The sequence below is a fragment of the Lingula anatina genome, chromosome 5 (genome assembly GCF_051362555.1).
Source record: "Lingula anatina isolate TDL-2025a chromosome 5, LinAna3.0, whole genome shotgun sequence".
Classification (NCBI taxonomy): domain Eukaryota; kingdom Metazoa; phylum Brachiopoda; class Lingulata; order Lingulida; family Lingulidae; genus Lingula; species Lingula anatina.
This window is the reverse complement of record NC_141771.1, coordinates 4,395,373-4,419,303: the sequence shown is the minus strand read 5'-3', so window position 1 is coordinate 4,419,303 and position 23,931 is coordinate 4,395,373. Positions and strand designations below refer to the sequence as shown.

The 23,931-nt window shown below is 37.6% G+C and overlaps 2 protein-coding genes across 7 annotated transcripts; one reads left to right on the top strand and one right to left on the bottom strand.

The window, feature by feature from the left end:
• Positions 1–155: 155 nt before the first annotated feature.
• LOC106156840 (uncharacterized) lies at positions 156–18,017 on the bottom strand. 4 transcript variants are annotated; one of them, XM_087013331.1, is made up of 14 exons: positions 17,881–18,017; positions 17,064–17,506; positions 9,584–10,823; positions 7,191–7,382; positions 6,650–6,819; positions 6,078–6,237; positions 5,702–5,850; positions 5,346–5,424; positions 4,730–4,795; positions 3,980–4,109; positions 3,494–3,594; positions 1,849–2,016; positions 1,311–1,477; positions 156–980 (listed from the first exon to the last, which is right to left on the bottom strand). In XM_087013331.1, the coding sequence occupies exons 3-14, from the start codon at positions 10,703–10,705 to the stop codon at positions 632–634; spliced, it is 2,853 nt and encodes a 950-aa protein (XP_086869457.1). In that variant the 5' UTR covers positions 10,706–10,823; positions 17,064–17,506; positions 17,881–18,017; the 3' UTR covers positions 156–631. The 4 variants fall into 4 exon arrangements, with proteins under 4 accessions (XP_086869457.1, XP_086869455.1, XP_086869456.1 ...); XM_087013329.1 differs by having other exon boundaries at positions 17,769–17,902; XM_087013330.1 differs by having other exon boundaries at positions 17,791–17,885.
• A 74-nt stretch (positions 18,018–18,091) lies between these two features.
• LOC106156871 (beta-1,4-mannosylglycolipid beta-1,3-N-acetylglucosaminyltransferase brn) lies at positions 18,092–23,750 on the top strand. 3 transcript variants are annotated; one of them, XM_087013332.1, is made up of 2 exons: positions 18,092–18,183; positions 21,948–23,750. In XM_087013332.1, the coding sequence occupies exon 2, from the start codon at positions 21,955–21,957 to the stop codon at positions 23,278–23,280; it is 1,326 nt and encodes a 441-aa protein (XP_086869458.1). In that variant the 5' UTR covers positions 18,092–18,183; positions 21,948–21,954; the 3' UTR covers positions 23,281–23,750. The 3 variants fall into 3 exon arrangements, with proteins under 3 accessions (XP_086869458.1, XP_013387755.1, XP_086869459.1); XM_013532301.2 differs by lacking the exon at positions 18,092–18,183 and adding an exon at positions 19,684–20,351; XM_087013333.1 differs by lacking the exon at positions 18,092–18,183 and adding an exon at positions 21,099–21,651.
• The last annotated feature ends 181 nt before the right edge of the window (positions 23,751–23,931 follow it).

The following is a 23,931-nucleotide window of genomic DNA, read 5'->3' as shown; positions in this document are numbered from 1 at the left end:
TCGAATCGATCTTTGCATATTATTCCTGAACAATCCTTTGATTTTACGGCTACTTATTTAATTATCGTTATTAAACTTGGCAACATAAAAGACCCAATGTTTTTTTTCTTTATTATTATTATTTTTTAAAATCAAATTAACAAAGGCGATACAAATAATGTGATAAAATATATTTTATTCAAAGAAGAACAATTAACATTGCGCTATGCTGCAGCTGTAAATCTAAGGTATGATTGTCTTTGCACATTTGTTGAGATAAAATATTTCCTGCTGCCGATTTATCACAGTTTTTTGCCTCTGAGAGGGCTTTGTCTCTCGAGGTCCAGTACATGTGCGTAGCAATATGGCCCATACGGACATTTGGGGGGATTGCGTAGTTCTCCAATTTGACTATCATTCTAGGGTTAGGGTGGAGCAAAATATATAACCCCCTAACGCTGGGCTCCTTTTGAGATGTATTAATGAAAAGTAATGTCACTAATGGAAAAAAATCACTTTTAATCCACAAAAGTAGAATGTTATGAGTACGTAGATGTATGACCTCTGTACATAGGTGCCACACTTTAAGTCACTGGGTGGGTGTCCATGAAAAATAAAACTGAAATAATTTTCCTTATGACAACTCCAGGGATCAAGACGGGCTGCTCTCTTCGACAATATCTGGTTGCTCATCAACCTCTTCAATTTGTATTCGACTGTCTTTAGAATACACCGAACTGCGCCTCCTCTGATATTCCTCCAGACTCGTGGTTGTCGCATTCCCGCCACGACTCTTCCTTTCCTTCCTCCTGAGGGTTGAGAGAAGTCGAACATTCTGTTTCCGCTTGGCGTCGTTCATGACCTCCATGTATTTGTTTACGTAGCTGCGCCGTGCCTGTTGACGTAACGGACTCACCACGTCGTCTACAACCTGTTGTTTGTACCCGTCCCAAGTAGCCTTGTCAGTGTAAGACTCCAGCAACTCTATATCTGAAGGGTACCTGTGGACATAAATAAATAAATAAATAAATAAACGCAAAATGGAATCTTTTAACGGTTAAATAAAACGCACAAGCAGTGGGCATGAATCAAACAGTTAATTAAAAACAATAACAATGGCATCAAATTTTTCAATTTTTATTGCGTGTATTGTGTATAAATAAAAGACATGGCAGGGGGTTCAAACAGTTCATTCTTATAGAATGGTCCGATAAAACGTTAAATCTTACATTATGCTGCCTCTTTCTACAACTAAACTATCGAAACTTTTCTTTTATTGCTATATGAAAAGATAATTGACATGGATTTTAAATAACAAATCACGATCTTACTTGTCAATCGCCGCAAGAGAGAGCGCATAATCCACTGCCTCTTCTGCGGCCAACTTGAAGAAAGCTGCTCGGCGGATTCTTAACATTTTGGCCCCGGAGCTGACGAGGAGAAGGGAAGACTGCTTCTTAGCTCTGGGGTCGGGAGGACGGAGGATTGTAAATAGGTCCTTGAAAAAGAAAGGATTTTACAACTGCAGTTAAAATTTGACAGTTTTTTTTTCATGTCAATTTTTCTATATGGTTGTTTATATGTGTGGGAGGGCTGCTTGCAATGGTACGGGAGAGCAGAGGGTGCGATTATATCATTTCATGACGTTTTTTTTTCTATAGCCTCTACATCCATTTACGAACCCCATTTACTAATCTCATTTTACTCATCACTGTTTAATGTTAACAGGAACTGATGTCTCTACACCAGGCATTCTAGTACGACTCCTATAATAATAATAATGATAATAATAATAATAATAATAATAATAATAATAAAACTTCAAATTGTTGCATTAATTTCTCAGTTTCATAAATTAAGTGCACTTACGAATACTTCCTCTGGGTTCAAATTGGCAATCTCCAGGTAGATAAACTCTCTTCCCTTCGTCTCTCGTTTCTTCTGTAAAATCAGCGTGTCCAGGGAGACGACCCCTCCCTCCAGGGTTTTCTTCAAAATGGCGTTGTTGTCCTGGGCGATTATCTTCGGTCCCGTGTCCTAAAGAGGGAAACATACAGATTATTACTAGTGTCTCAACGTGTGGAGAGAGAACAAAATAATTGTAATTGTACATTAATGTACTAAATAAAGAATCAAATAAACTTATCTATCTTCCAACTCTTTACACACGTTTTTCACTTCAATAATGCACCCTTGTGCAAATACGATCCAGTAAATGGACGTATTAATTTTTTTTGTTTGATTTGCATGAAATCCAACGTATTATCTAGTGTTATAATTAATAACGACTTCATTATTTTTCTTGCATTTGATTACAACCGATTATGTGCAACACAAGTACAGGGGTATATAAGTTCATTGTGCATAATGTTCATTGCGCATAATTTTCAAAGAAAATGGGTAATGTAGGTGCTTAATTTACACTATATAATGTTTTAATTGCAGTATTTCGCACGTGTCTTACAACCAAATGTTCAACAATGAAATAAAATGTAAGGCCACGCGTTTCCAATAAAATCAAACGTTGTCTGTCAACTAATGAAAATCGATTATCATGCTGTTGTCAGGTATTGGTATGTATAATAATAACAACAACAATAAAAATAAACAAAAATAATAATAATAATAATAATAATACAAAAAAAAAAAAAACGTGTAGAAACAGGCACTCATACATAAATACATACATCTATGAATATCTCCGACAAACGGTAACGTGAAATGGGTTGACTTTAAGTTTACGGTAAATAATGTATGTGCAAGACGGGTTTATCTTTTTTATTCTTTTAGCACAGGTGTGTATACTTGTTGCTAAAAAGGAACGGCTTAAGTTATCCTGTTTCAAGAAAACCTCAAGGAGGTAGACCGCTTGTTTTCGACCAAACAACGAGTGAGCCACAAGTTGAGCATTAAGCTCAACCAGCGCACGTGCACAGAAAAAAGGGTTCCAGCATTCAAGACGTTAAAATGCAGTCAGCGTCCGGGAGATCGTCTTAAACCGTTTTAACTATCTCACTTCTGATAAATAAAGGATCTGTGCTGACGTGCCGTGTGACAAAGGAAGAACTAAGATGTGCCTTTACACGTGTAACGTGCAACACGATGCCACCCTTCACGAGAAGAACCTTCACTGAGCCTCGCCTCCATATTAGTATAGCGGCCAGAAACATCATTTTTCTCTTGACTCGATGAATGGTTGACAAATCTGGGGTGTCGGTCGTAGAAATGATCTTAGACGTTAACAATGGTAAAACACCCTCTGTCGGATTTAAAAGCTCCTCTGTTGAGCCGGACTCCTGTCGGTCAGTAAGTTTGTAAGCAAGTGTATATTTCATGAAATTTTCGTTTTTTTTCTTTTCATTTATCTAACAATTGATGATTGTTCGTTTTTATCAGTTTTTTCTTATTTATTAAAGCAAGTTAAACACGTTGTTAACGTTGTCTGTTTACCTTTTCAAAAATCGTACAATTCTTTCCATCAAATTCATCCGGGACCTTACTAAATTGGCCTTACCTTTTCCTCGTTCATAAATTTCAGTCCCATGGAGTTGAGAAGGCGAGACTTGTCTCTTTCTAATCTCTGTTCTTTTGTTTCTGCTTGATCCTGATTCGAGGCTACAGATAAAAATTATAGCAACATGGAATTAGAAACAGCTGTGATTAAATTAGCTTCTTTTGGAATATGACTGTCGTAACGAAGCGTTTAGGATTCATCAACAAGGGTCATTGTTTATTTATCGTTGATACAACAACTTAACCAAACTCCCCCTCCCCATTATTCTATGGTTACTGTTGGTATTATTTATTATCATATAAGAAAAATTTGAATAAGATAACCCTCTCCCCTAAGAATACTCGTGTGTGTGTGTTTGTGTGTGAAAGGGAGAAAGAGAGATAGAGACGGAGAAGGAGGGGCATTTTAATGATGCCGGATGGACAAGAACAATAAACATACTTGGCTTAAATTCGTATTTATCACTAAAAAAACTCCAACACCCACCCTTCCTTCTATGTGCAGGAATGTCCTCTTCCCACTCAAGAAGGGGCAGTTCTTTCACGTCCACATGCTCGCTGTCTCGCCGCCGTATATCCTCGTCCAGCATTAAACATTTTATAACGCGGCATTTACCCTACAATGAGAAAAGGGCTATTACACTTTTCCTTCACGTCTCAATTCTAAATTACTAAAACTTTATTCTAAAGTTTAAGTCGTTCAAAATATAATATAATGACGCTAGAGTGCTCTACAGTCTCCCCTGGCCTTTGATTTCTTAATATCCTAAACATTACGTGGCTTTGACAAATAACAGGCCTACCCAACTACCAGACTCGGTACCGAATGATCCTGAATTCACCGGTAGATCAGACCACACTACCCGTTTTCAAGGTGTGTGTCAGATCGCATTACACAGTATCAGACGCGACACCGCTCTTGCCTAGTACGCGATGTGATAGTATAGTGACGATTCTCAGCGGGGTTGAAAAGCATTGCATCACCACTCAAAATTTGTTCAGGGTATGATACTGTGTAATGCGATCTGACACACACCTTGAAAACGGGTAGTGTGGTCTGATCTACCGGTGAATTCAGGATCATTCGGTGCCGAGTCTGGTTGTAAGGTAGGCCTGAATAATGTAGTTTTCCTAATTTTTAAAAGCTTGATAATGCGAAATTAAGAAGTAACTTTAAGAACAGCCATTTTTATCACACTCATAGTAAGCCCACATGATTCCCAATCATTCTCCTCACCTCCATGCAGATGTAGATCCACTCGTCCTCGAGATTATTAGTCACAATCACCTTGTTCGTCTTGTACTGCAATAGATAGAAGTTTATGGATATAAAACGCATATATGACCTAAATGTTACAAAGATATTACAATGTCACTGGCTAATCCAGAGTTTTAAACTGGGAAGGTGTGTGTGTGTGGGGGGGGGGGGGGGGGGGGGGGGGGGCAGTTCATTTTTACCTCTCTGATATAAACAGTAGATGAGGGGATTTTTTTCATAACATGTACAACAAATGAATGGAAGCTGGTTCGTTCTGTCCTGTATCATATACTTATACTTTTTCCGAGGGCTAGTGAAGGGCGTGCTTTATAAGCTAAAAGAGGAGGACGTGGCCTGTTCCAGCCAATGAATGCCATATTAATAAAATACAGCTGTAAGTGACAATAACATCATCCCGTACATGTCATTTCACATTTGAAGTCAAAATTCTTATCTACTGTAGTAATCATGTTCTCCTAGATATATTATGGATAGCCTAATACAGTGTCTTTTTGAGTGGAACTTAATGTGCTAATAAAAGATGTTAATTATTAAACAGATATGGATAGAAAGTCCAATCTATTGGCTGACAAACCTCTTGGATTTGAGCCTCAAAACAGAGATTCTTTATGTCGTCTTCTCGCCACCATTTTGTCTTGAACATCGCTTGTCGTCTGGATTGTAGAAAAAAAACCCGCTTTAGATATTTTTTAATCAAGTGATCGAATGTAAATACGTTGATGTTACATGATTTATGAATTATTTGCTAAATTTTCAAAAATATATATATTTTATAATCCACATATGATAACACAATCAGAAATAAGTGGTGTTAAATTACTCTCTGACTCACAGGGTCCGCTAGTAGCCTTACAAAATCATTGTAACAGTCTCTTCTTCATAATTGTACGCTACGCCAGAGACTCTTTGATACCAGAGGGCAGTGCTTACTTAGCGAATTCCACTTTCTCGGCCAGCTCCTCGTCAAATATCTTGGGGCAGACCTCGGCAAAGACGTCCTTCTCTACCACCAGAAACTCACACCACTCACGACACGATATTGTCGCCGTACGCAGGACGTTACGGAGTAGAGATTGTTCCTGTAGAAAGAACAGGTATGTCGTGAATGTACCAAGACAATATACAAATTCGAAACATCAACAAGCAGTAATAAAATAGATAAATGAAAATAAACAAATAAATTTAAGAAAAAAAATAAAGCAATTAGTAATATAAATAGATACATTATGATAAATATATTACTAACTAACTAAATATGACGAAGTTAGATAAAAGTGATAACAAAAAATATATCGAATTCTCGTACCCCGAACGACTCCCCTCTCCCCAGAATAGCCTCGGTACGGACTATTTTCTCTCCAGTAATTGTGGTCTCATCGAGGTTGACGAACACGGAGCCGGAGTAGATGATGTAAAACTGCTGTCCCACGTGACCGTTACGTAACACCACGCGCTGAGGGTCGATACTGAAAAACAGGACAAGGATGAGTCTGAGACAGCATGTTAAGTTTTAAGACTGGTCGTTTTGATGATCTCTTTATGATTATTTGTTACATCTATAGTTATCAGTGGAATGTAATATTACTAGCTCTTAAAAAAGTTCATTAGTCTGCTATATATATATATGAATTGTTGAATTAATAGTATCACAGACAAGCATTGTCTGTGATACTATTAATTCAACAATTCATGTGATATTATTAGTCGACGTTTGGTTTTTTAAAGTAAGATTTGTTGAAACTAAAATCATTCCTCTCTATTACTACTTGTATCGGGCAATCATACAAAATCCACAAATATAAACATGCTAACAAAATTGCACAGCAAGCAAGCACACACACACACACACACACACACACACACACACACGGTCCCTACCTCTGATACCAAGCAGTTTTACACATATATAGCTGTATTCTCTCTGTGAAGCGATTCATTCCCTTCAACCCGCGAAGTAGCACGTGTATTCTCCTACACTCCACGTCTGTTCTCTGATCTGGTTCTTTCCTGAGAACTTCCTGAGCCCAGTGTGGCACACGGTCGTACGCCTATATCAAGAAATAATTACATTAATTCTTTTATTAATTTAAGTATGGTAAGTTACATCAATGCACTGTCGCATACCCCCCCCCACACACACACAAAAAGTCAGTTATAGAATTTCATCAGCTGTGCTCTTTTATAAGAATAAAGTGTTTTTTTTCTTCAATCAACAGCTAAATATCATTGGGAATTATAAAGATGTCCTGTTAGACATCGAAATATTGGAGGTAAACCATTTCAATATTTAGCTGTTGATTGAACAAAAAATCACTTTATTCAAATGCAAGTTGTTAAAAGTGGGTCACAATTTTAGTGCTTGGCATGGGCGCCTTTTTTTCTGTCGTTTCACTCTCTAGTAATTACCGCATGCCCTTACCCTGTCCTTAGCGAAGAACAACTTGTTAAAGATCAGCGGCTTGTCCAAGTCTTCTTTGACCATATTTGTCGCGTGCCAATGCGCCTCTGTGGCTGACTGCGTGGTTTTTCTGGCACTGAGGTTTTTCATCAGGATCTTGAAGCGGATGATCCAGCGAACCTTCCATATTGCGTCATGGAACTGTTTTCTAGCCTGAAATGTGAGAATATTATTATTATTATTATTATTATTATTATTTGAAAAATTGTCAAGTTCCATCGAAGTTAAACACTGAATTGAATGGCAAATCGGCATTATGTGAGTCAATGCCGCTATTTCCAAAAGAAAAAAGAACGAAAAGAAGAAAAATAAAAAGAATTTCGAAAAAAATATATAGTTAAGAATTAAATAAAAAGTAAAGTTAAGGCCATTAAGAGATTGGTTAGAGATTTTTCTTTTGATATGACATTGATTAAATTTACAGTTTCTTAAAACCTTAGCCTAAATTTTGTCACGAAAAAAACTGAACACGATGTATTTGTCCAAGTTATTTTGATCGATGTAAGCCACTGAGTGAAAACTCGTAAAACATGCCCTCACCCCAGCTTAGGTGACATTAAATTACTCCTAATGTTCTTCTCGATTAAAAGGTAGATTTAGAGAATTAGAGCAAAATGGACCAATAATTAGCATTTTTATATCGAAAAAAATGTTTATTTCGACTTTTAGGAAACACACACAAAAAATTAGATAACATTTTCTGTTCCAAAAAAAAAAAAAATAAATAAATAAAAATAAAATCATTACCTAATTCAATAATGTCATATTTCCATAAAAATAAATATTTGCGATTTTGCCAGTAAATGCCGGCGCATAGGTTACAATAAATTTTCTTACATTACATATAATATTATATCACTTTAACTGCGCTTTTCTACAGTATTAAACATGTAGAAGGATCATACGCAATAGAGCCTGAACACATTCCAGTAACGCACCCGTTGTATGGCATTGAGTGAAAACCCGTAAAACATGCCCCCTTCCCAGCTTCTGTGGCATTATATTACTCTTTACTGTTCACCCTTGGCCCGCACCACTTAAGTGTGTGTCAAGAATTGTAAGATAATGGTATCACGTTCGCTTGTGGTTTCTCGTGCTTAGCAGTGACCCGGGGCACGTTTAAGAACATGGCTGCAAGTTGTTCTTGGGCAAGTATACAGAGATGTTTTTTTTCGTAAAGTCAACGCTGCAGTATCGGAACATGGGCGCCTTTCGAACGATAGCCCACAGTTAATGTAGTTGTTTTAATGGAATATGTCAACAACCGTGGCGAAAATCGTCGCCAAGACGTTTCAAATCCCCTCTGGGTTATTTATAAAAAAATGGCTTTGACTTGAGACCTTATAGATTACTCTGAAGTGTGACATAGTCTGCTAAGTTCCACCGCAGTCTTTGGTTAAATCGATTTTAGGTATTAGTCGCTTTTTTAAAACAGACCCTAGCGATTCACTACGTGCTTATTAATACGTTTCCGTAAATGCAAGGAATTAACAAATAAACAGCCCATTGCAAGGGTAGGTCGGTTCGCTTTTCTCTTTTAATATAAATACAAAGTTTCTGTTTTTGCATAAATGTTTTTTATTACTCCAGACTTAAAGCTATCAAACGTGCTTGTGCTTATGCATTTAGGGAAATAAGTGCACACGCGTATGTGCGTGCGTGTGTGAATAAGCAAATACGTGACTGCTAGCATATAAAGCTACACTTTCTTAACTGGATGAATAATTCTTGCCGGAAATAAAAAAGAAAGACATAAAATAATATGGCACCCCATTTTCTCGGGATGGATTGTTCATGTTCTTTTTTTAGTTTTAAGGGCGCTTGTAAATTACGCTAATGGCATTATTTAATCCCTTCACCACGTAATGTCCGCGGCCCCAAATCCCATAGAAAGAACTACTGGTACTGATGTTTTGTAGTCATAAAAAAGTTATAAAGTACTTTTATGGCTCTACTTGAAAATGTGTTCCACAAAATGAGTATTTTCCGTGATAATGGGCATAAAATGAGGAAATGAAACCCGTGTTACATACATAAGAGGAATAAACAACAACCACAAATAAACAAACAAACAAATATTATATAAATACCGGAATGCACGCGCTGTTGTTCAGTTCTGTTGATAAACTAGTATATATATATATATATATATATATATATATATATATATATATATATATATAATGAGCTATAACGCGTGCGCGTGTGCGCACGTTTGCCAGTGTGCGAGTGTGTATGTATACACGTGTGCGCGCGTGTGTTCAAAGACCGGCATGTGAGGGATGGTTTGGAGAGTGTGGCAGAGTAGAATTACTGCTAAGTAAAATGATACAAGGTAAAAATAATCACCTCACCTTGGACTTTTTAAATCTATCACTCTTCTGTTTTTCCAGTTTTTCTTTTTTCTCTCTTGCCCGTTTCTGCTTCAACCAAAATATCATCTGCAGTTTCGCCTTAGTTTCCTCGTCAATCTCAGAATTATCGTCTGCCCCTGTGCCTTTGTTGGGCTCTTCGACGTGTTTATCACTGCCTTTCCCTGTTTCTGTGGAAACTTGCGTGTTGCCTCCTAAAGGTTGGTCCGTAAAGGAGACCTTTGGCGAATTATTTTCTTTCAGTTCCTGGTCCCTTTTTGCATAGTGTTCGCTTCCCTGTGTAAGTGTGATCGAATCCTCACGACTATAACCGATGTTTTCCGAATTTATCCGATCTTGCCCTAGTTCGGACGATTTATCACTCTCGGAGTCACCCGATAGTGGAAACGCCATCAATCCGTCCTGTGTAATTTTAGTGACTAGAGGGTTTTTAATGGCAGTTTCATTAGCTGCCGTGGTGTCAAAAGATTGCCCAGCAGGCATTTTATCTTCGTCACCAGAGTTGGACTTTATCACACCGGAATTGTGGTTTTGGTCGCTTGCATCGGTTAAATTCGAATTAATATCAGTGAGGTCCTTTTGAAAAGCATTTTCTGTGCTATCTGATCCATCAGAAAATGCGACTTTAATCTTTGGCAAGATCGTTGAGCGAGGAGATCGATTACCTTTAATTCTATCGTCTGCAAATTGGACTCTTTGGTCAGTAATGCTGGTTTCTCTCGTTTCTTTAGAAGAGCGAAGGGCACTTTTGATGTGTTTTCTCTCCTTTGAAACCTGTGGAATGCTAACATCTGCAACATTGTCCATCTGAGAGTCTCTTTCTGAAAATTTTCCAAGAGAGGTGCGACTGCGAAAGTTGCCTTTGGAATCCGCTCGTCTGCCAGCTGCTGTGAGCGCACGAATATGCCGAGGTGAATTCGAAGAAGAAGAGGAGGGAGAAAAAGAAGTCGATTTGTTCTCGAGCGTACTATTCCCATATCTTCCATTCTTGCTTTCCCTTCCTATTAAGTTTGGCGTTCTTTCCCTGTTAGAATCATCCTTAAGAAAAACCAAACGCTCACCTAATCCAAATTTAACGTGTTTATCTCCTTTTGCGCTTGACATTTTTAACTTGTTTGCGAAGTTGTTCGTCTTGAAGATCAGTGAAAGACAATCTGTATTTGCCAATTGTTGAAAGAAATTACGTTTTTAATCCCCGGCGCTGATTTGAGGACAATGTTGTCTGGAATAAGAAAAAAGATGTGGATTTAATCTGAAAGAGATAAAGTATAACTACAATATAACGTAACAAATGATACAAAAGGTCTGTCGGTACTGTTATTTATTTATTTATTTATTTATTACAAGATCACCTTACTCTCTTTCACAAAGTTTATACTCCCAATACTGTTAGCAGTTTGTACCCAAGTTAAGGCCAGAGGTAAATGTCAAATAAAAGTGTTCCCCGTATTACGTTGGCTATGGTTTTGTTAGCGTAGATACTTATCGATCTTATGATCCTTATGGATTCCCATCAACCACAGTTTAATAGCAGCTTTGAGTAGACTGTATAAATCGTGCGATTTTGAACCGATTGTATGTAATAATACTATATACTTTATCTGGTCCAGTAAAACTCCATTCTTATGTCAATACTCCGGTATTGTATGCATCAGAATATGAATACGTAAAGCGTTTCTAAGCGCTTACTTCAATTATCATTTAATCTTACTATATCTTACTTAATAGTGAAGATTAAGACTTATTTGCCCATTACGAACACCTGTTACAAAGGGAGATCAAAGGACGTTTTAATTGCTCTACCTGCGGTATTGATTTTCTAAGGAAAGCTTTTCGATAATTCGAAAAAGAGTTATTCAATTAATATTTCTACTAAAGAGTAGCGCACGCATGTTTTCATCTGCATCTGTTTATTTCTTCACACTAGTTGCCTGACCTTCGCGAGACCTTTAAACACACCCCATTCGTCAACATATCCCAGTAAATTGAAATCCCCAGAGAAATACGATACACAGTCATAAAAACTCCCAGCGCTTTTAAATTGCTCACCTTTAATTCTATCCCGATGTCATAAATAAGAAGGAAATACCTTCAGAATAAACGCGAAAGAAAAAGCAGGCAATTTAATCCTTCACGTTATATATGTAGGGCTTGTTTAATCATTTTATAATGGATCACATCATTTGGATAATAGTTTCCAGTTGGATTCGTTTCGATACCATATCAATTTAGTATGATAACAAGCCTCTGATTATTGTTAAAAAGAGTTCATTGGAACGCAGTCGTGTAAGTTAAGTCCTACCTAAGGTCGCTCCGCTAATGGCAACCTTAGCATCAAGTTAAGTTAACTTAATCAATTTGTCCCCACAGAAGTTAATCAATGACGTTTTAATATATAAGCCACATCCACTGGCACTGAACAAAAAAGGGTTCCTCTGCCACTGCAATTAACAAAACTACTCACGCGGCATTAAGTTACTGAGGCTTAATGTTTATAAACGAGACATTTTTAGAATTAATTATATGTACTGAAATAGAGTATAGATGGACAGTGCTTTCGCCAGCAATTTTAAAGTGGGAGTTCTTTTCCTGAATATATATATTTTTTTTACCGTGAAATGAGAAATGGAAAAGGTTCTATGCACATAAATGTTTGATTCAGAGAGGACCTTCTTTTGACCATATGGAAACCCTGACGATACTCTTAAATATTTAGATGGAATGAACGCCAGTCTGAAAACCTATTCAAAGATGCTCACAATAATAATAATAATAATAATAATAATAATAATAATAATAATAATAATAATGAACGCAGAAGGTGATGTTTATAGATGCTAATTAGCAAACTAACCATAGCTAACCCTTGGACATCAAGATGATTTGATGTGACTGTAACCGCCCATTGTCGTTTTGACTCCACTCTGCCTTTTTAAAAGTCCCTTTCTTACCCTACACACCTGATATATAAATATTTCTAAAGTATTGTAACAAGGCTACCTAAACTTGCCATCCGTGATTCCGACCCGATATTAATTGCCGCACAATGTGTACGAAAACGGTACAATGTGTTCTTAAGCTTGAGTCTGGATTAAGTTTGTGTGTGCCTGCTACTGAATTTCAGTTTCAGAAACATGGTGTAACATTACTGTTTAAACGTGTTATGTCAAGTCCATTAAACCTACTGTGCTTATTGATCAGAAAAGTGGGTCTTTAAGCGAAGGAAATAATTCGATAATGGCGCACTGACTTAACTTCATTGCTTCTACGTATCGAATCACTGTTTGATTATGACAGTAACGGCGACGCGATAGTGCTATATAAATATATGTACACCATAGGAACAGAAATTTGGTCCAGTGAGAACGAGTTGTAATGGGTTGGTCTGAGGTTTGTGAATTGTTCTCAGTGTTTGTCCTTCAAAGATTGACCGGACTCTCGTGGAATTGTCTCTAATGAAAAAATGTTCGATTTTTTGTCGCATACCGCAGACAAAGTCAACATTTCACGGCAACGAAGTATTTGTTCGAATCTCTCTTCTCAAATAAACTCACATTCTAGGACGGACCTTTCGGGTTTACTCACAGAATCAATGTCCTCTTTTTGAATCAGCGCAGTTCCAATTTTGTCCACAAATTGTTCATCAATTTGGTGTTGGTAGCAATTAGGTTTTCGCAGCTCTTAATGAAATGTAAACACCCTTCCCAGGTTTTAAGCTAAATAATAGTTTGACAGTTTGATAAAGCCTGTTGCCAAATCCGATCTTGGCTTTATTTTGATTGGTGGCATAAGCAGCAGGCAAGAACTGAAACCGTGCATTGTAAGACTCGTATTGCTTTTTTTTTGTTGGAGCTTCATATTAAACCTGATGTCTTTATGAAATCGTAATCTATATTAACTTCAATTGATTGATGTGACGCCATCCATGCTGGTTGTATAGTATTTGGATGATCTGAAGCAGAATTCTAAAAGCATTGCAGTCAACCTTGTTCATTCGACCTGATCGGCATCACGAAAAATAGAGCATATATAATGGAAAAGGTTGGGGTAGACTGGTCTGAATAAAAATAAAGGTATAAAAAAAAGCATCTTTAAGAGCGCGTGCGCGCGCGCGCGTGTGTGTGTGTGTGTACGGTAGGGGGTCACGTATCATGAGTAGATATTGGGCATGATTGGCTTGGTTCTCATTTAAATATTTTGATTATTTACCGAAGTGTACTATTCACACTCATATCCATTGCTCTCTGCGCTTAGAACTAAAAGAGTGAGGGGTTCAGGTTCAACTACGCCACCCCCACCTCACCCGTTTATGTACCCTTACGGACTCCTACGCAACATTTTCATAACTAACGCGAGCTCGGTGAATTAGTCTTACCTGACAGGAAACTTAGATATCGAACATTAATCTAAGAGGCGACCGCCAAATAAAGCACCAGCTATGTGTTCAATCGAAGAACGCGTTGATTGGCACAAAAGATCCACTAGTTCCATTAAAAAATATCTACCGTACGTGTTTTAACCTTAATGTCGTTCTTTCTTCGAACCATTAAGCAATCCATTCGATCAAAGAGATAGGAGTTGACCGTAATTCAAACTATTGTCACGTTTTGAATAACAAACGTGAGAACTCGTGCTCACTGATAGAAGGAATAAAAATGGGCTTGTGAATGATTTTTACATCAATTAATTTCCATATAATGTGGGAACCAGCAGCCTACCTTTGTATATGCAAGGTGATAGACGATGAAATAAAATCGTTGGAAAATATTTTTAATCTACTTAATGGATTTTTTGCTTATTTCAAGGCATTGATTTTCCACAAAAATGTTGTACCAAGGGTTTGGTTCCACTACAGTGTTTTTATTCATCTATTCAAATATTTATTCTTTTATCTGTTTGTCATATATTGTGTTTCTTTATTCTCTATTTTTGTATTCGAAAAAAAGACAGTGTGTAGTTACCAAGATAACTTTTCAATAATCATGATTTGAAGCTGTATACTTACATTTGATGAGTAATATGTACTATTATATTAACACAAACAAATAAATAAATAGAAAAAACACTCTTGTTGTCGTTCGCTTAATTCACCAACCCTTTCTATATTTCTGAAAAGCCCAATGACTTCGAGGGGCGATTCAACTATTTTCCCTTATAAAATCCACATAAAGTATGCCCTAACTCTTAAAATATATATCAGCTAGATATCTTATAAGATAAGCAATATATAGCTGGTAAACTGATCATGATACATCGGATTTTAAACGGACGGCTACTGCTTTCAGCTGTCGGTCATTTGAGGAAACTTGGGATTGTTTTCAAAAAAGGGCAATATAGATCGAAATATGGTCTCAGATTTTAGACCAAAATGTTTGTCTTCTTACGAGAAGGTAGAACGATACTGAAGTATCCAACGTTTCCCTTAGTAACCGAGGGAACTGGAATTTCGCCGGTGCCTTGCTTCGCGATAGCCACATCCAGACAGGCTAATCTATGTAGAGCAGAGGGCGGCTGGGTTATGACTTATATGTAGTTGATGTCATGACAAAAACGTGCAGTAAAATCATTGGCCTTGATCTCCCCTCTTTAAGTGTCACTTACAAAAAAATTATGTTCGATTGGGCTTTTTAATTTCTTACCTAGCAAGTGTAGACTTTTAACGTTTAGAGGATCAAGAAATATTTTAAGGAGCTTTTATCCGTCTGCTGTTCCTCGTTTCAACAAACAAAAAAATAGACTTTTAGAAACATATTATACTTCAAAACTTCAATTTCCGTTATGTTTATTTTATATATGTATATCAATGTCTGAATAAATTCTTATCATATTTTTGCTCAGAAATCTTGGGTGCCTCGCAGGACAAAGATGTGCACAGCTACACATGTAGTAGATAGACAGAGAAATAACCGTGAATATCATGTGAAAATTATATGCGTGGCCCTGGTAGAGGGTCGACCAGGCTGCGGTCATAGCATACTGGCTATGGAGACGAGAGCCCAGTGCCTCTGAAAATAAGGGTGACAATGGAGAGTAGGAAATAATTCTGATAGTAAAAGAAAGCCCCTATAGTGGTCTAGAGTGACATTTGATTAACTTTGTTGGGTGAATGAACTAAACCTGGAGGTAACCACGACTATGCGTGTGCGTGCATGCGTTGAGTTAAATTGCGTGTGAATGTGTGTGGTCGAAAGTTCAGATAAGTGCAAGCGTATGCAAGCGTTGGTTTGGGAGTATTCACACCAAAGGTTTTTTTTTCAGTTATTATTCTCTTTCTCTCTCTCTTGCATTTTTGCACCTGTAGGATAAACTTTCAACCTTTAAAGCCCCATCTTCTTAGAGTAGAAGTTTGAATGTACCTTTCATGGTTAAGTATCCATTAAGTTAATTTAGATACTCACAGTGATCGTGAGTGGCACCAAAACGAAGATTGTAATCAAGCATTTTCATGGCATGAGTTTCATTTCTTATAAAATAAAAACAATCATAAACTAATGACAAGAAAAACTAATTCAAAACGATCGAGTATTTGCTAACAATTGAAACACATAGAACTTAAAGATCATCAATTAAATGACATCCGAGAAGACCCTCATATATGAATATTGGATTAGAAAGAAAACTTGGTACGTCCTGGAAAAGACGTGACCATGTACCATTTGTATTCCTGGATATAATATAAGTGTTATATAGAAGAACATGTGAACCTGGAGAATTGCTCTATTCTCTATCCCGTCTTTATTCATAATCCTATGGATTTTTGCATATTCTACTATTTTTGGCTATTGATCCTCTCTGTTTTTAGTTTCTCTTTTATTATTTATGACACCGTGTATGGAACAAACACACGTGTTTGGGTTATATTGTAGACAATCCTTTCGTGTTATAAAATATATATTGCCATCATTAAAAGGGTGGAAATAAATGAGCTCATCCGCCTCCCACTGAAAGAATCACTTCATAGCTTGTGCGTCTTTATACAGGCCTATTTTGTGTTTACGAACAAGTTGTTTTTTCTCGCATTTGGATATGAACGCTTATTGTCCTTAAATGTAACTTTATATCTCAAAGCTCGTCTTCTGACACAATTTTTATTGCTTAAAAGACAAACCTGATGTAAAAGTCAGTTCTATTCATTATTTGACCTTTTTTGTACCGAACAAAACCAGTCTTAGGTAGGTTTACCCCTACTAGGCCGTACACGTACATTTAGGTACACTCATTCAAATGTACTGACCTTAGTATTGATGGATATACTATCATGTTTTTTTACCAATAGAAATATCATCATGCATAGGCAGTTTTATCATCATGAATACGTCATGTCCTACTTATATACTAGTAGACCGATGTTTAGATCAATCTACACTACTTACATCAATTAATTCACATTCTATTACACCAGTCGAAATACTCAAGCGCATTTTCTGGAGACAATATTAGCTGTAACTGAACATCAACTTACCTGTTGTCCTCCTAAATGAAAAATAATTAGTCGCAGGTCTTCCAAATTGTTAACCCTATTATGCTTGGCAGGCCGTGTAATCAATCGCCGGTGATCACTCACCGACACTGATCACTCTCTTCGAGCACCTTAATCCACTGTAACTGTCCCCTTAATAAGTCGTCACCTAGCAACCAAAAAACACCTGTGCCTGCTCTTCCACTCCACCTGGTCACTGGTCGGTTACATACTTTGAACCTGAGGAGCAATTGGTGACATTTTCCTCGGATGTTTACCGTCTCGGGGAGAGCTCTTCAGTCTGGTTACTACAGAGAGAGATGACAATGTGCTTGGGTGGAGAGAGGGTGACGTCGAGGGGGGGTCGGGTACGACGAGGTTAATGTATTGTCTCTCTGGGTAAAGGAGAAAAGCTTCCCGGTTTACTAACCGCTGGGTCGGCGAATCTAGGGAAGATGGAAAACCCGCCTTTAATATTTACAGTGAACAGATAAAATAAGCACGTTTAACAAATATATTTAAATTGTATAATGATTGGCAGATAAGAAGCATTTTATTGCCATTAAATTTTTACCGTGGATGTAGAACACTGGATGTTAACGCCTATTTTTACATCTTATATTTACTTCGAGTGGCATATTTTCGAGTAGCGGTCTTGATTTAAACAAAAATGAATATCACTTAGCCGATTAGAAAATATTTTAACACCCATTCTTGAAGTGATTGATACAATCGTATTCTTCCCCGTCTGTTCCCCCTCTTCTTGCGCCTCGCACAGCTACACAATGTCGGCATCTCCCAACACACACGGACGATCTACCTGAATATAACAAACACCTGTGTTCAGCATCAGGTAATACTCGGCTATGTTATCCCATTTAAAGCCAATGATTGAACAGTATTGGATTCTAAGCTGCGTTCACGTTACGCTCTAAATGAACCGAGCTGACGCGGCGTGCAAGTGACGCAACTTGACTGTGACGCCAATTGGGTCGCTGCACAACGATGGCTATAAATATCAGTTTACAGTAGATTTCAAATATCGGCTCATTTTATCGGATTGTTTTTCAGCGGACATAGGCTTGATTGCAATCAGGACTTCCGACGTCATTCATCTCGTAAGGTAAGATCTATATGAGTTAAATGCGAACGCGGCCCTATAATTGACTAGGCGTTAGTCCATTAAGACAGGTACATGAATTGATTGTGTATGTTTTTATAGTGTGTGTGCGTGGCTTTAATTGTTTGTCCTGGGACAACAGGTAACAGAGTGCCGTGAATAGCTCACACCATGTTTCTGTTCAAACTGACAAGCACATGATAGCCATACGCAAACACTCCTGGCGGCAAAAGTTTGTTTGGCTGAAAGGTATATTTTCTACTGGAGTGGTGTAAGAGATGTGATCTAGTATCGATATATTGCACCGCCAGAGCACAGTTCTGTGATACTCATTGTTAACTAACCTTCACTTGACCGGTTAAACTCGTCCCCGCCATCGCCCCCCCCCCTCCAATAAGTACTGTCCTGTCCCCTGTTTTTAGTTAATATATAAAATAAAAATATATATATACTCGTCATCAACATTCATCCAATAAACGAATAATAATAATAATAATAATAATAATAATAATAATAATAATAATAATAATAATAATAAAACCGTGTGCAACCTGGACAAACCAAGTGATTTTAATGTTAATTGCCATTATCTAAAATAAACCACTCTTGTAATAAATCAAGAATATCTTTTATGGGAAAAATACAGCATATTTCCATGGACTGGAAAAAACATCTATATTGCGTGTTGGGCGTCATTTTAATCCGTAAACCCCATTCGAGTATGAGCCAAAAGTTCTGTAAATGTTTGAATTGTTTTTGTTTGTCTAGCTGCGTCGATACTTTTTCGTTTCATAACAACAGTGACATTTTCGAGAGAGAGAGAGAGAGAGAGAGAGAGAGAGAGATCGTGTACAGTTCAATTATCAAATCATCCATGGCATATTTCTAAAATGGGATTAAATTTAAGAAAGTGCTTTATAGATCAAGTATCCGCCAAAAGTTCGTTAAAAGTTGATATGTTTTTGTTTGTCTAGCTGTGTCGATACTTAGTGGCATGAAGCTCAATCGTTGAAGTTGCATGAGTGCAGTATTATTTTCTGTTTTTATATTCAAATATAAATATTCAATATGAATACATTATTATTTTCTGTATTGATATTTAAATATAAATATTCAAGCAATCTGCTTTATTAATACATATGGCTAAATGTTTGACAAATGATAAGTATCTTTCAACATGTTTTAAATTCATCATAAGCCCTGAGTCGTACCTCGTACCAGTGTTTAATAAATGGTAACACCTGTCTCTTACTCTCCCACCACAGGGTGCGCTAGTAGTCTGTTCCAAAGAATGTTGAAATAAAGCGGCGTGATTTTGTATAGTATTTTAGGGACCATTCCCACAGATATTTGGATCGATCTATCTCCCTGGGGAGTCTCACTAAATTGCTATCAGCTTAACCAGCTGAAATGTCTGTCACGTCTAGTAAAGCTGTTAGGGGGTAACTATCTTTACCATAGCTTATTCGGTAGGCGTGACAGACATTTAAGTTGGTTAAGTTGATAGCAATTTAGTGAGACTCGATGAAAATAGTTTTGATGACGTAATAACCCAGTCACATGAATATTAATCGAGACTAATTAAATAATCCGATTCCCACTTTTTGGCGTGTAATTCACGAAAAACAATTTCATGTCATCGCTGTTAAACCGCCGATTCGGGATCGCAGCGTGCTTTCTCAACTCTGTGAAGTTAAGTGTAGGCTACCCTGATAATCTTTATACGTGTTTGATGCATATTTATGAATATAAAGCAAAACACTATGCATATTCTAATCGGAAAGCATGCTGACAATATCGTGACCATGTTAAAATGTTGATGTCTACTGGTATGTCCCATTGTTGTTACCCAGTATAGTGGACGTTCAGATATCATTATTTCAACTTCACTGTAACTTTTTTCAGGGGCTCTTAGTTCTCCGTAATGAAGAACATTTCTCTTATTGTACGAGTGATTAGTCGACGTCAGTTAGCACTGGGGAATGTTATATGGGCTCAAACCCACACCTAGACCTTGAGCTCAGATTTTTCATGAATAATAGATTTTTTTTCTAAATAATTGAAGAACGTAGCACACAGATGGAGGTATACTACTGCCGTGCCTCGCTGATCTGACAGACGACAAGAAATATATAGATATATATGGTATATCTTAGGAACCGAATATTACGGTAGGTGAACGTTTTTTATGCTGTTTTGCCTTTTCCATCGGGAAATCATAATGCTTTAGACTTTATATTGGGTGGATTCACACCGGATGTGTCTATGTTGTCTCAATGGATGTTGATTTTCGCCATTTCATTAAAAAAAGAAATTAATCGAGGTAACGTTATTACTGTAATGGCTTACAATGTATATAACTTATCACTACAGCTGTAGTCCTAACTTAAGAGGCGTATAGAGATAAGAGCAACTTCGAGGATAGTTTTATACCATTACAAATCTGTCAACGAATCCTGCGGTAAACATGCTTCAAGATTAAATAAAAAGTGAGTATTTGCGGTTTACCTTCCTTCTTTCTTGATTTCAATACAGGAAGAAGCATAAATAACGGCCCATTGAATTACACTCGACCAAAAAGACATCGTTATTTTGAATAATTATAAAATTAACATATTAGCTAAGGTTAATGATAAACCAACTCTTGATGGATAATGCACCCCCCGTACGTTACCTTTTATATACCCACTGAAGATTTCCTCACATAGTTTTTCAATCGTCGAAGGAAGTAAAGTATTTGGTGAGCCTTACAAACAATTTTATTTATGTTGATGTGCCATTTAAGATGATCAGAGATATGTATGGCAAGTCTATAGTCTTCGGAAATTTAAAATCCAGTCACTGAGTCTTTCGAACCCCCCGACCCCCCCCCCCCCCCCCCCCCCCCCCCCGGCTACAGGCCTGTGAGTGATGTACTAAAATTGAGAGAATTTACACGTTTTTCGTGCAGTTTAAAAGACGATATCGTGTTAAATGTAGAGGTATAATATATAAAGTGTAATCGTGAATAATTAGGGATTTTGTGATAAAAAAAATAAGAACATTATGTAAAGTGATAGCAACAGCATCCCCAGTAGACCTGTCTTTCGATATGCAACTTGAAAAGGGTCGAAGGACGTTGGTAATTTTGATTTTACATGTTGCAGAACAAATTTCTGAAGCACCTTCATATCAATGGAAGTAAGAGCTACAGGGCTGTAGTCACTGAGACTAGTAACAGCTGTGCGTTTTGCGTGCCTCTATGAATAAAACATTTTCCTTTGGCCCAAAGAACATTCATGCCAAGTTAGACATTTGTACTACAAAATGCACCGTTTGACCCTTTAACAAGCCTGTTACATGAAACAAGAGACGAAACTTGATTTCGATAATCGAACTCAGAAGTGCTAATAGGGCCAGCGCAGGTGGTATCATCGGAAAACTTAAAAGGATAACAACTGTTCATTTTGTCCAAAAATGAATTTTCCTGGGGTAAACGGCAATTTTCCCATATTTAACAATAGTTGTTGTTCGGATATGATGTAACAGTTGTACTCGGAATGCATAATTGCTAACAAAGTTTTATGTAGCTCATTGTCACTTCAGCACATTCATCAAGCACATTCACCAAGAAATAATTCCCAGTAAGTACACACACACACGCGCGCGCACACACACACACACACACACACACACACACACACACACACACATTTAGATAATCTATTTATTACCAGTTAATATATCACAGAGCACCGTAAATAGTTTACTTTTAATTATTATTCCAGGTCTGTCATGCTCTTCAGAAGAAATTCGCGGGTCTTAGCAGCCCTTGCAGTAGGCATTATCGTCATCATGGTCCACTACAGGGAGCATTTCCCACAAATAAATATAACATATTTTAAGGAAAATGAATGGATTGAAGAGGATTTTGCTGACTTATATACAAGAGAAGAACGTCAATATGAACGTGAAGGAAGGGTAGATGCCAGCCAGTCAAAAGGAACAGAGAAAAAGAGTTCCAAAGTGAAGTGGGCACCATTGTCCACTGACTCATCTGTCCGCACAGAACCGCCGTCAAACAAATACGAAAGCACAGTTGGTGAGACTCCCCAGGCAGACAATGTGAGCAAAGAAAACAGCAATGAGTTACCCCCATGCAACTTCTGCATCAGAAATTTCAGAGAGAAGGACCCAAATTACCGTCTTGACGAACAGAAAGCTGCTGAACTGCAATGCAGGGCTCTCACGTGTCTGCCGCCGCCTGAATACTACATCCCTCGACCCAAGCCAATAAACGGCTTTGAATATTACACAATGATACTCTCTCCAAAGGGGGTTTGCAGTGACAAAGAATCTCGCATCTTGATTGTCGTGCACACCAAAGTAACGGGTGCAGGCATCAGGTCACTATGGCGACGCGTTACGAAGCCATTTCTAAAAGCACATCCACAGTTTCGAATTTTATTCATGGTGGGTTACACGGCAGACACGGCAGCTTGGAAAGCGACCGAAAACGAGGGTAAACAAAATAACGACATCATAGGGTATAGTTTCATAGACAGCTACCACAATCTCCCACTGAAAACCGCCATGATGCTTCGGTGGTGCACGGAAAACTGTCAAAACTTAGAATACCTAATCAAAATCGACGACGACATGTTTTTCAATCCTAAAAAGCTTCTCCAAGTGCTGAGAAAATTCTCCAACCAACTCGTCATTGTAGGGAGATTAAACTTTCACCACGAGGTCCGTCGTGATCCGAGTGATAGTATCTATGTGCCATACGAGCAGTATCCATATCACTTCTGGCCAAACTTCCAAGGAGGCGGACTCTACGTCGTCTCGGGAAAGGCAGTGCCTAAATTATGGGCCGTGGCACCGTATATCCCCGTCGTTAACCTGGAGGACGCTTGGGTCACCACTCTAGCAATAGCTACCGGAGTAGAGAGGCAGTTAACCCGGGATTTCACCAACCGCCGCCCTGAGCGGTGGGTGGATAAGTTAAAGAATACTATCTGCGCCACTGCAGAGAAACAGGTCGGTTATCTCATGACAGGGAGAGCCAAGATGGACATTGAGAAAATTTGGTATGAATGTCGTAATGCCTCTGCTGTTTAAACTAGTGCTAAAGAAGTGTGTGCGCATTATGTATCATTTCTTGTGAGGGGAAAAAGAAGAGTAAAGGTTTAAAACCTTAGTATACATGTATAAAGAATTGATACACCTATCAAAATTACCAATAAGTTTAATAAAATCAATTAATGACTATTCTTTAACAATTGTTACCCGTACTTTTAACCTTTGACATGCCAATCAAAACTTCTATTTTATGCTGTATCAGTTGCCATGACAATAATCCATATATAATGAAATAGAAAATAGTCAATAAAAAAGGGACCAGCACGCCTACGAAATAGTAACCATCACAAGGAAGGCACTCCTTAAAATACATCTGTTCTGCCTGCTATTCTCACTATAACATGTGTGATTGAACACGTCCATTAACTAATGTTATATTTCGAAAATAGAATTTGATATGACTGAATATCCTACTGGTACAAAGAATTCGTTGTTTGGTACCTTTTTTTTTTTTTTTTTTTGGGGGGGGGGGGGGGGTGAAACGTAGTTTTTTTAAACAAAAGTGCCATAGTTGTGACGTGTTCCATGCATGTACCTAGCGTCTGCCGAAACGATCTGTCCCTGGTCCAAAAGTGAGTACAGCTACATATATAAAACTAATATCCATATTCTCTATTAAAAATAAAGTTA

Bases quoted from the DNA above. Each gene is read 5' to 3' on its own strand.
- LOC106156871 (XM_013532301.2), top strand. From the start codon at position 20,323: ATGGTATATCTTAGGAACCGAATATTACG. The intron at 20,352-21,947 runs GTAGGTGAACGT...TTATTATTCCAG, and splicing joins CTTAGGAACCGAATATTACG to GTCTGTCATGCTCTTCAGAA.
- LOC106156840 (XM_087013331.1), bottom strand. From the start codon at position 10,705: ATGTCAAGCGCAAAAGGAGATAAACACGTTAAATTTGGATTAGGTGAG. The intron at 6,820-7,190 runs GTAAGGGCATGC...TTCTTGATATAG, and splicing joins TGTTCTTCGCTAAGGACAGG to GCGTACGACCGTGTGCCACA. The intron at 1,478-1,848 runs GTAAGTGCACTT...TTCTTTTTCAAG, and splicing joins TGAACCCAGAGGAAGTATTC to GACCTATTTACAATCCTCCG.